Source organism: Camelus dromedarius, chromosome 14 (genome assembly GCF_036321535.1).
Source record: "Camelus dromedarius isolate mCamDro1 chromosome 14, mCamDro1.pat, whole genome shotgun sequence".
NCBI classification, from domain to species: domain Eukaryota; kingdom Metazoa; phylum Chordata; class Mammalia; order Artiodactyla; family Camelidae; genus Camelus; species Camelus dromedarius.
In genome coordinates, this window is record NC_087449.1 from 18,313,721 (window position 1) to 18,326,400 (window position 12,680).

Genomic DNA, 12,680 nt, shown 5'->3' on the forward strand with positions numbered 1-12,680 from the left:
TCAATGCTCTTTTGCAGGACTGCTCTGAGGCTAATGTGGAGACAGCACGTAAAGGCACAGTAAATTTTCAAGAGTCCTGCAAACACTCAGCACTAGTACAGCCAGTCCCTGCTCCTGGGCCCATGCAAGACCTGCCAAACTATCGTGGGACTTGTCCCAGCAGATTCTGGACAGCCTTACAAGTCTTCTCTAAAGACTACCAGGAGGCCTCCCCAGCTTAGTGGATCTAACAAGCATGAGGGATCCTCTCTGCCATCCCGGGTTCAGGTGGACGGAATCCCAAATCTTCTCTACTGAACACCATGAGACCAATACCCTGTCGGGCTTCAGTCCATGACATCAATTAACTCCTGTCAAAGTGTAGCTATTTTAATGATTGATTTAATAAGTGATACATACCTTCCTGGGAGCAGTTTGTAACAGAGGAATTGGAAGAGGGCAGAGAAAGCACCAGATACACAGAGGGAGAGAAAGAGATGCTCATGACTAGGAAGAAGCTCGAAGAGAGAGAAGGAACGGGGAGGGAGGGGATAAATGACAATTTTTTCCCCCATTTCTGCAGTCTCTTCAGATTCAGTCCTACTCACGTGGTAATAGCCTTCTAGACTGTTAGTCTATTTACCGTTTACCTCATAAAAATAGCTATTTTCATTGAACATCATCTATGGTCTGGCCTCCTGCTAAGTACTTGACACGTTAAATTGTCATAACTCAATTATGTTATTATCTCTCTTTTACAGCTGAGAAAAAGAAGGCTTGGAGAGGGAGGGAGGTACAGAGGCTGGATTAAAACCAGACCCATTTGAATCCAAGCTGCCTCATTTTTGGCCAACTATGCTGTCGGTCATGCTTCTCTAAATTTGGAAGCTTGTATTTTCCTTCACGTCAAGAACGTGAAGGGACCATTAACAGTCAAGAAAATGAGCTCACACCACAGCAGCAGCAGCGGAAGCAACAACAAAACTCCCAAACCTTAGCGTCTCAAAACAGCAAAAGTTCTTCTGCCTTCCTGCAGCGCGTCTGCCGAGGGCTGGGTGGGGAGACTGGGCTGCGGGTCACCCTCGTCAGAGACTCAGGCTAACGGAGGCTTCACACGTCGCTGGGCCCTGCCGCGGGGGGAGGGGAGACTTGCGAGGCAGCTCCCAGCTGTTCTAGAACAAGCAGTATGCCGTGCCCACCCTGTGCCGAGGGAAAGAAGAAATGGAAGACCGGGTGAGCAGAATCTCGACAGTAAAGATTGACTAAAAATGAAAAACAAAAAACAAAAAAACAACTGCAGGAGTACTGAGTTTGTCAAGGGCAAGGTCGTTTCCATTTTAGCTTCTGACTCTAAGCCCACTTGTTTCAAGCCTGAAGCACTGACTGACTCGGCAAAGTGGGAGATTATCAGCAGCCAGCCATCTTCAATATGGGCAGACACAGGCATATTTTTAGCAAAGCTGAAAGAAAACATGTTGGTCACTCAAATTACCCAATTTAGACTTATGGTAAGAACAGCCTATGGTTCAGAACTGCTACCGATGACTGCTTTGGAAAAAAAGCCTATGGTTCAGAACTGCTACCGATGACTGCTTTCCACTGTCAATGGAAAATATTCCATGTCTGGGACAACTCAGCATATCTCTGGAATAAATGCAAGAGTATTTTGACATTTTGTACAGAAAAACATACATTGGTGTGCTCATAGAATTTGGCGTCCCTTTCAGATGAAATAGTTATGGATTTGCCAACTGAAAATCTGTAAACTGCCCAGGTTATTAAAGTGTATTCTAATTCAAAATCATTTGACTGGCAAAAGCTTCTACTTTCAGGACTCCATAAAACCTAGATTGACCTTGAATTAATAAAACAAAGTCTGATGCAGTGAAAGGGCTTAAAAGAAGGCAGGGTTCTCAACCCATCCTGAAGTTACTGTAAGAGGTTTAGTTAAGGCTCCTTCTCATCTGTTATGTGGGAGATATTAATAAGTAAATGTGCAAGTACTACCATAAAATATATCTCTGTGTCCAAAATATGTCTTGATATCATTACTCTTTCTTCATCTCTAACTCTCCTAATTCAGGAGAAACTCATCTCTCAGCTAGATCACCACCAGTAGCCTCCTAATGAATTTTCTGCCTCCCAACCCATTCATTACTCAGTAGACATAAGCAGCTTTCTTATCCCAGGGCCTTTGCACATGCTAGCCCATTCTTTTTTTTCAATTTCTTACATGGAAAGCTCTATTTCTTCCTTTGATTAACACTTCAATCCTTTCTCAAAGCAGTCTTTCTCCATCTTCCTGTCTGTCATCATTTCCTCTTATTTGCTACCTCTGCTCATTTGTTTCCTTCATGGTGCCTCTCAATTTTTCATTTGTTTTTGCTTGTCTGTTTATTTTCTTGTTTTCTGTGAGTTTGTGAAACTAGAAGGTGAGTTTCATAAGGGCAGAGACTGTCTTGTTCTTGTCCAGCCTTGTCTCTACCAAGCACAGTGCCTGCCACATTGCAGGTAGCAAAGAAATATCTGTGTGATGAGTTAAGGGGCTGTAACACAGAGTAAGTGAGATAATGAAGTGCATTCTTAAGTACCTAGGTGGCTCTCAGTAAACACTGGTACTCCTCCCCTTCTCTCTACTCGTGTTGCCCAGTCAACCTCCACCTCTTATAAGCTATACATTTCCCTGCTGAAAGCATGTCTCCCCAACACATACAAACCTAGAAATCTAAACTAAATGCAAGCAATAGTGAAGTACAGGGAACAGAGGAGGTTACGCTTGGCTTTGATACATCTGTCTTTAAGTACACCTGTGTTTTCATGAATTACGCAGTGGCACTCTGACATGACATTTTCTGTGCCAAATTTGGAGATTTATAATCAGCTAGCAAACATTTATTTCTCACTATGTCTTTCTGTAGGTTATACAGTATCTCTAAGTTGGTCTTGAGCAGTGTTATTACAAAATTATTTGAATATTTTATTGCCATTTTCTCTTGTTTAAAAAAATGAGTGGAAAATGAAAATACAAATATGCATAAGCTAGTGATAAAAAGTCAGGGTAGGAATACAGTTAAGATGAAAGTGAAACTAATGAAGCATGTAATGGATAGTTAACATTTAGATTTTATTGGACACATTAAAATGAAAATGATTAATACTGTCTTCATTTACAAAGGAAAAGAATAAACTTAAAGAGTAGCATGAAATGCTGGAATTTATTATAAGGCGTTATGTCCAAAAAGGTGAGACATAATTATGAAATTGTTATCAGCGTAGGTCTCTGTGGAACAGAATCCCACTCTAAAATACATTTGTTGCATATTTGACTTTCTTATATTTTTAGTCTGATTTTGCCTGAAAGTAGTGGTTTGCTAACAGATCATGCTCCTTTTTCTCTCTGAAAGATGGACAAACCCACTCTCTCAGTTTACTTACAAGGAACTTACGACTCAGTGATGTGAAGTTATTAGTTCTGCAGGCCTGTCGCAATTCTTCTTGATCAGTTGCCTCTATTACTTTAGAGTCTAGGTCTACAGGCAAAGAGACCAGCACTTACTGAAAAGGAAACCCTCACAGTTCTGGACTAATGCTCATTTATAAATTGTGTTCATTTTGGAGTGGGAGATATTTACCAATGCACAACCAACAGTTCTAGATGCACAAGAAAGACCCTCAAAGTGTCTACTTTGTTTTCTTCTTGGTTAATCCCTTCATAGGCAGTAGGATGTTTACTTTAGTATGTTTCTCCTTTAAGACCAACAAATGTCAATCTGTGGGAACTACACCTTGTGTTTCTGAAACAACTCTGCTTCAAAGAATCAGGTCTAGAAGAATTTTTCTGCCTTTCCTACAAGCCTGCTCTGCTCCTTAACTTCTGCCAGATTGTGCTGGAATATGCCTCTGGACTTGGACACATTCACTCTTTAGATGTGGTGTGTTCCACAGCCACTGAAATTGGCTATGTTCTCAATGTTGCTCTGGATTTGTAGATTTTGGAGTTATGTCCATATTTCCTAGCATTTAGTCCCCAACAAGCCTATCTCTGTTTTCCCTTCACTGTCCATTGCCCTAAAGGCCATTACCATCCTCACTGCACTAGCCTCACTTGAAGTTTTCAATAACCATAAGTGTTTAGCATTTACTGGACGGTGCCGAACGTTGTATTGAACAGAGCTCCTCAGGAGTACCCAGATCATCACTTATCTGTGCCATGTGTGTCTCTTAACAGATGACAACCTGACCAAAATGTGAGCAGCCCCGACTGGAATGCATCAGTGACTGCACAACTCTTTAGCAAGCTGAATCTCAGTACAAATGTCCTTGACATTTTTCTCTTTTCAGTTAATGATGCGTATCTTTGCTTTCCAAACTCTTTCACCAGGCTTACAAAATCCATCATGACCTTTACCATTTTTCTAACTTCATCATCTGACTTCATTCAAGGGAAAGAGTCCCTTGAGATGTACTCTTCTGAACGAGTTTACATTTCTTGACTCCAGTTTTAAACATGTTACTCCCTTTGTCTGGAATGATCCCCACTTCCTGCTAAGTTGTGTTTCAGATATTCTCCAGTGTTGTAGGACACCTTAAGAGGAGGTCCTCGATCTCTTTGGACAATTTAGAGATGTGGGGTTAATTTAATGTTGCCTGACTACTCACATCATTCAACATCAGAAAGCGATTTAGGGTATAGAGAGAATGTGTGACTGTATTTTGCACATAGAAAATTACAAAATACTAAATTTAAATGAAGTGATCTTAACCCCAGAGACTTACACTGTTCCAACAGTTTTGTAAGAGACCTTTTGTATCTTTTTCTGTGGGCATATCCATGTATACGCACGTGTGTGTGTATGTGTGTGTGTGTGTGACTTCCTCCCCATCACTAAAAAGTTTTCTCTTAAATCCTTTACCCCACACATGAAGAGACAATGGAGAAGCTCTGTAGATAAGATACAAATTATATTTGAATCTATTCCAATATTTAACTCTAAGAACTTATTTTAATACTGGCAGAGCCTTTGAGAAACATGCTCTAATTCATCTTTTTTTCCCCTTTATGATAGCTATAGATAGAGGAACTATTTTAGAAGGAGAAGAATCCACAACAAGAGTAGAATTCTCAGGAGTAGCTCAGCTCCCATCTTGGCTCTGGTCTTTCCTTTAATTCACACCTGACCTCTGTCTGGTTAGGAGCATTTAAAGTAAAGGCTGAATTGTAGCAAAGAATGCAGAAAGTTGTAGCAGCCCCACTGAAGATCCTTCCTGGTATTAAAATGTATTAGTACTAATACATTTGAGTGGATATAAATCGTGAGCTGGCATCTCACACTGCTTCTTCCTTGGCTTTCCCTGGTCTCCCTGTCTCCAACTTTTTAAAACATTTTTTTTGATTAAAGTATAGTTGATGTATAATGTTGTGTTAGTTTCAGGTGTAAAGCAAAGTGATTCAGTTTTATATACATATAAAACTTTTTCAGATCCTTTTCTGTTATAGTTTATTATAAGACACTGAATAGAGTTCCCTGTGCTATATGGTAAATCCTTGTTGTTTAGAGCTGAGGACAAAGGTTTCTGTAGGAAATGTCTTTACTTTGTGACAAAAATACAAGATGTCCTCTCTGACATTTTTACTCAAGACTTGAGAATTTAAACTGATGTGCATGTTTCAGATTGGTAAGAAAATGAAAAGAAAACAGACTTATAACATAACTGCAGTTGAGTATCATCCTGAAAACGTAGTAACTTTAACAAAGACTTCACACATCCCATTCAATGGATGCCAGTTTGACCAAGATCAGAATATTCACCTTAATTTTCAAGCATTTGACCAAGAACTCATAATCTTAATTATGCCCAGAATGTGGATCGACTTGAGAAATTATTCTCAATTTAGATTAAATCCGATCATTTTTCTTTCTCGGTGCAAGGCCTGCTTCAGAAAGACATGCTTATCGGTTTCTGTATAATTTAAAAATATCTTGTACAAGGAATGAAGTACATGAAAGAATAATCAGACACGCTTGCTAAACTAATCGTACATGGAAGTGTGCCAGTCTCCAGTCTCGGTGATTAGATATGTCTCTCCACTTTCTTTACATAACACAAAAATGAGTGTGCATTAGTATGCAGCTATTTTCAGATTAATGGCAACATGTGCAGCTCAAAGGTTCATGTTCACTTTGTCAGGGAGTGTTGGTTTCAACTATGACAGTGGTCACTCGGTCCTCGGGCAGTGAGGCATGGTCAGGCTCTCCCTCAGGCATTACAGGCAAACCCTACTCTTCCACTACACCCACTATGTCTTCAGCCCTGATGAAATCTGTGCTTGTGTTCTCTGGTACTTAGGTTATGTTTTGATTAATATGGGCATTAAAAAAAATATTTTGTTCCTTAGGAATCCCAAGCACAAACAATCATGCTTCCTACCAAAACAAAACAAACCATAGCATGTAAAAGTGTACGTTTTTAGATCCTATATGCATAGATAAATAAACAAAAGTTTATGGAGTGTAACTGTCTCTAAACAATATCACGCTGCTTATTTGCGTTGCAAGGACTGAACACTGACGAAGCCGTGCGTGACCCCACCAGCTCTGCTGAGTCCCGGCAGAGCAAACTGAAGCTCGATGAGCCGTCTACAGCAGCGTGTTCTCTGATGCAAAAGTTCACTTGCATTATTTTTCTAGACATGTGGAGCTCCCCTTTACATTTGGAGGGTAAAGGAAAGTGAGTTTGTTGAGCATCTGCTTTAGCTGAAACACAGTGCTGGATATATCCATATATGAGGTCATGTTTAATTCTAACACTCACCCTTAAAGTTAAAATTCTTACCTCTATTTTACCAATGAGGAAACAAAGTCATATAGCAGATAACTGACTTTCCCAAAAATACACCACTGAGGTGAAGATTTAAACCCAGGTCTGGGTCCCTTGAATTTACTGCTGTTCTAATTTACCATGCTGCTTCAGGTCACTGAGAACCTTCTTACGTAGTTGTACCAGGAATGATGTAAACCTACTCAAGGACACGCAGGGGCAAACCAACGAGGGAAAGTAAAGTGTAACAGGACATGAGACCTGTGACCACGCACACCTGATTCCTGGAGCAAAACCAGTCAGGACTCCAGCCAGACGGGCTGGGGGTCAGATCTGAGCCACAATCCCGCTGGAGATAGGAATGTCAAACAGAACATTGAAGCAGGATCTGTAGCAGGGTGTTGGGGCGCATTTTCTTGGATCAGATTTTGTGTCTCACTGCTTTCAGTTTCTCCAAGTTAGAAGGGGCTATGTCTAGTTTGTTTTTAAGCTCAGAAAATATAAGAGTTACATTGTAGAGAGAAGCAATAGGTAATAGCAGGAAAATTAAGCAAAGACTTTGATGTCAGGCACCCTGGGTTTTAATATATTCTCAGCCACTAGCTAATTATGCGACAGGAGTCGTTATTTAAGCTCTCTGAGCTTTGGGTTCTTCACCTGAGTTCCTCAAAGAGTAAATGGAAAGGTAAATTAGCAAAAGTAAAGCACCAAGTATATAGTCAGTACCCCCAAAAAGTCCCTGTTCATATTCCTGTGCTGTCTTCATAGTTGTGGAGATTTTAATATTAATCGACACGCCACGCACAGGGTTAGTTCCCTTATGTACAGCCTCTGTAATTTGTATGACAACCACAGCCAGAAACCATAATTAGATAGATGTCTCTCATTACTTTGTGTTAAATGAGTTGGAGAAGAAACAGTCTAGAGACGTGGAAATCCGTCACCAGGCTTTTACCCTATTCAGCTGGGAAGGTCTCATTAAGACGGTGGTAGTGAGATGAAGAAAGAAAAACTACGTAGGACTTGGCATTTGGAAGACAAATGTTGTAACTGATTGGCTCTGGTAGCAAGGAAGAGCGAGGACTTAAATAGTAACCCTTTTTATCTACTCCCTCTAATTAAAATCCAGTGATGATAAGGCACCAATTGGACAGAATATTCTCATGAAGAGACAAGGAAGTAAAAAGACATAAGCAAAAATGACATGGTAGGCAGCATTCGACTTCTTCACTCAGTACCAGTAGATATTTCCTGAGTGTCTACCATATGTCAGATACAGTGCTCAGCATTAAATAGATACACATAATAAAACTTCACCTCCTGAGATATATACAGAGAAATGATATCCAAGCTCATCTGGACTTTTGGGTTGTTAAATAACAACCAAAAAACCGCACCTTGCACTGGCTTTCAAAAAGGATATTTACTGATGAAATAACTGAAGGGTCTGGGGCTTTAGAAGAGTCTGGTGCTCAGATGATGTATGAAGAATCTGGGTGTTTTATGTCTTTTGTTATGCATTCCTCTCCATTGGTTTCATTCTCAGGAAGGTTATCGTTTCGTGATGGCAAGATAACCAGCAGCAGCTCCAGGCTGTCATCCTACTAGTTAAGCCATCTCAGTGGGAAAAAAATGCTTCATCTTCTCACAACTTCTCGATAGTTCTAGTGAATATTGCTGATGGAGACATTAGCCTAATTGGAATTATACTTCCCTTCTTGAACTAAGTACTATGGCCTGGGGTTGGTGCTAAAGCACCTCATGAACTAGAATAAAGGCAAATGGCTCCAAGAAGGATGATCAAAGTGTTATTACCAGAATCAAAGGTGAAGGAAATGAGTGATCAAAAATTACAGATGTCAAGTATATTCTCTAGCTGATTCAAGCAAGAATCTCTCTTGATACAAATAGCAGAAATTCCTTCAAACTAGCTTAAACCGAAATGGAATTTGTTATAAGAATCTCATGGAATCCAAGAGCAGGGATGCAAGAGGACCTCACAAGGAACTGAAATGAGGCAATAAAAATTAATTAGCATTCCTGCTGCTCCCCCACTCTATCTTTGTAGCCACATGTTAGTCTTTTTCTGTGCAAATCTTCTGTATTTTGGGTATGTCTGGCTCTTCAGTCAGACATCTCTGTTTCTCAATGCACATGACTGTCCTACAATTTTGGAGTTCATATCTCCTCGGTTTTGACTACTTGAAAGAGACCAAGATTACCTTCTCTCATTCTCAGTTCAAAATTTATGAGATAGAATCTTATTGGTCAAACTTGGATCTAGTCACCACTTTGGTCCAACCAAGTGTGGCCTACAGACTGTGTTGAACCCACTCCTGCATAAGAGGGGTAGTTTGTGGGGAAAGGAGGCTATTGTCATGTGGACAAAGTGCCAAAAGCAGTCTACTTGCAACAACCCCACCAACTTTACTGGAGATCATGTCTTTGCTATAAAACCCATCTTCATCTTCTGGACCTTAGTAAGTATGCAAAGGTACAGAAAATTCATGTTTAAGTGATGCCACACAATACTATTAAAAAATGTCAAGGCAGAGCTTCCAATAATGAAATACAATATCAAAATCAATACTACATGTGTGTTATCATAGATTTACATAATGACATGTAATATAATGACATAAGAATGTTGAGTTCCAATATCCATTTTAAGTCAAAAAATTTTTAAGTAAAAAGGGAGAATTTAAATAATGTCAAATTATGAAAGCAGTGATTGGCTATTTCCTAAGTATTTAATGGCAAAAAGAAAACAAAAGCTTCTCACCAAATATCAAAGAGATTCTAATATTTAGAAGATAATTATCATGAAACAGAAAATCATTTCAAGTAAGAGAAGTTTTCTGAACTTGATAAGTGTTTGTGCCTGAGTCTTTCCGTTATACATGTAGAGTCAATGAAGTGCACATTTAATTAATAACCCTATGCACTTGTGAGTGTCCATCAAGTATGTTCATAAAACAAGAGATAGCCAATTTTGTTCTTCTGTCCATCTTCCTAGCAAATACTAGCCCCTTTATGGAAATCCTGAATTAATTATAGTTTCATTAACCTGTTCATTTAAGGATGGGCCCAGTGCAATTACTATTAGTTTAAAGATTGGGGTAGGGATAGCTCAGTGGTAGAGTGCATGCTTAGCATGCACAAGGTCCTGGGTTCAATCCCTAGTATCTCCATTAAAAACAAACAAACAAACAAAAAATGATCATGTGACCACTGAGTGAGTTAGAAACATGAATCAAAAACTCCAATGAAAGATCCTATTGGGTAATTTAAAAAATGCCAAATAAACAATGAAATAACACCCAGATGTTAGAAAATGCTTGAAGTTCCTTAAATAATGCTACTAAATTCAGGAAATAAAAATGTAAAATGTTTTCAAAATATGACACCATCATGGAATGATTCCCCAAACATGGATATTTCCTTTCAGTTAGGAAATGATGGTAAATTTTACAAATCATCATTATAATTTCAACAATATAATTTACAAATCATAGTTGAGTTAATTTTGCTGAAGAACTCTACCGTGATTTGACCTGCCCTGTTTAATCTGGTGCTTAGGCTCAAGCGTGATGCATGGGCACAGACTCATATTTAATGTCTTAGCTTTTCATCCTCTTCTGAGTTCTGATTTCTATTTTTATTTCTATATCACAAAGAATTTTAAGGAAGTCTTTTGCTAAAATGTACTATATTCCACCCTTCTTTTTTTGAAGAAAGGTATAAATGGCATTTTGAAATAGATACCTGCATTCCAGACTGCAGTCTTTTAGCTACAGATTTGAGTTTGCCTCCAAAGTTTTATCTTTGTTTCAAAATTTAAAGTTGAATAAGACTTAACGCTAATCCAGTTTGGTGAGTATGAAAATATAGAACAAACTTTCTGTTCTTTGAAATAAGATAAAAGTGAAATATACTTGAAAGCAAAACTAGCCAATTGCTTTAAATGATATGTAAATATAATAAACAATGGTTAATTTTTATGTCTTTAAAAGATCCCTTCATTTTCATATTTTGTATTTAATTAATCATGTAAAATAATAAAGAAGCATCATGGATTCCTTTAATTGGTACAGAGAGTCCAAAGCCATCTAGATTTCTAGATTTGTTTTTGTTGTTGTTGCTTTTTGTTTTTTTTGTTTTGGCGGGGGGGTGACCAACTTCAAATTGGATTGAAGACACTTAGGTACATCTACGTCTGCAAAATGCTCTTCACCTAAATATTCCTTTTGATGTTCCCCAGAGATTTAACTGATTCCCTTTGCATAGCATATTCTTTGTGGATCATGTGGCTTAAATTCACATCCACATGCTAATGGCTCCCAAGTATCTCTCCTGTTCGGACTTCCCGCCTGTATATCCAATGGCTGGCTGGACATTACATTCAGTGCCACTCACAACCTGCTTCCAAAGCCTGCTTCTTCCCCAGGGCTCCTGTGCCCTGGCCACCAACCCCAGAATCAGCCTGGATGATGTTCCATCCCTCCTGTTATATCCATATATGTGCCAAATCTACCTCATTAATGCCTGGAGTCTGTCCATTTGTCTCTTTCCCCATTGCAGCTAAATTAGTTCAAGCTGCCCTTATCTTAGGGTTTACTCTATAAGCCCCGGCTCTATCCTCAGTGTCCCACACCAAAACCTATTCACTGTGCAGCCAAAGTGTCCTCTCTTCCGTATCAGCTCTCCATGCTGCAGCCATGGAGATATTTCTAAAGCAGAAATATAGCTTTGGCACTTTGTTGATTGGAAGTTTTAAGAATTTCTCATTTCTTCAGAATTAATTCCAAACTTTTTAGCACCACATATATGGTCCTTAAGAACTGAGGACCTTTATACTTCTATTTTTGGTTTAGTTCCTTATGTACCAGGCTCATCTGCAGCATCCTGGACTTGGCTGAGGCTTTTCCTCAGCTCAGATTCTAATTCTCACCCCCACCACCTCATCCTGTTGCTATCTCGTCCTCTTTCAAGACATAGTTTCTAAAAACTTTTTTTATTTTTATTTTTCATTTTAATTTTTTTCATTGAAGTATAGTTGATTTACAACACTGTGTTAGTTTCAGATACACAGCAAAGTGATTCAGATATATGTGTATATGTGTATATATATGTGTGTGTATATATATATGTTCTTTTTCAGATTCTTTTCCATTATAGGTTATTACAAGATATTGAATATAGTTCCCTGTGCTACACAGTAGGATCTTATTGTTTATCTATTTTATATACAGTAGTTTGTATCTGCTAATCCCAGACTCCTAATTTATCCCCCACTACTTTCCTCTTTGGTAACCATAGATTTGTTTTCTGTGAGTCTATTTCTGTTTTGTAAATAAGCTCATTTATATCACTTTTTAAAGATTCCACATATAAGTGATGTCATATATTTGTCTGTCTGACTTACATCACTTAGTATGATAATCATTAGGCCTATCCTGTAAATGGCATTATTTCATTCATTTTTCTTTTTATGGCTGAGTAATATTCCATTATATGTATATATATATATATATATATATATATATACCACATCTTTATCCACTCATCTGTCAATGGACATTTAAGTTGCTTCCATGCCTTGGCTATTGTAAATAGTGCTGCTATGAACATTGGGGTGCATGTATCTTTTCGAATTAAGAGTTTTTCCAAATATATGCCCAGGAGTGAGATTGTGGATCATATGATAACTCTAATTTTAGTTTTTAAGGAACTTCCATGCTGTTCTCCATCATGGCTGCACCGAATTACATTCCCACCAACAGTGTAGAAGTGTTCCCTTTTCTCCACACCCTCTCCAGCATCTTCCATTTGTAGACTTTTTTTTCTTTAATTTTTTTAATTGTTTGAGGGGAGGTAATTAG

The 12,680-nt window shown here is 38.5% G+C and overlaps 1 protein-coding gene across 2 annotated transcripts in view; it reads left to right on the plus strand.

Moving 5' to 3' along the window:
- Positions 1–2,050, plus strand: part of PTGER3 (prostaglandin E receptor 3) — an 85,675-nt gene extending 83,625 nt beyond the window's left edge. The window contains exon 3 of one of the 2 annotated variants that reach the window (XM_031465382.2): positions 18–2,050. In XM_031465382.2, coding sequence (XP_031321242.1) covers positions 18–221 — 204 coding nt within the window. In that variant the 3' untranslated portion in view covers positions 222–2,050. The remainder of the gene's footprint in view (positions 1–17) is intronic. The other variant, XM_064493452.1, reaches the window with a different exon arrangement.
- The last annotated feature ends 10,630 nt before the right edge of the window (positions 2,051–12,680 follow it).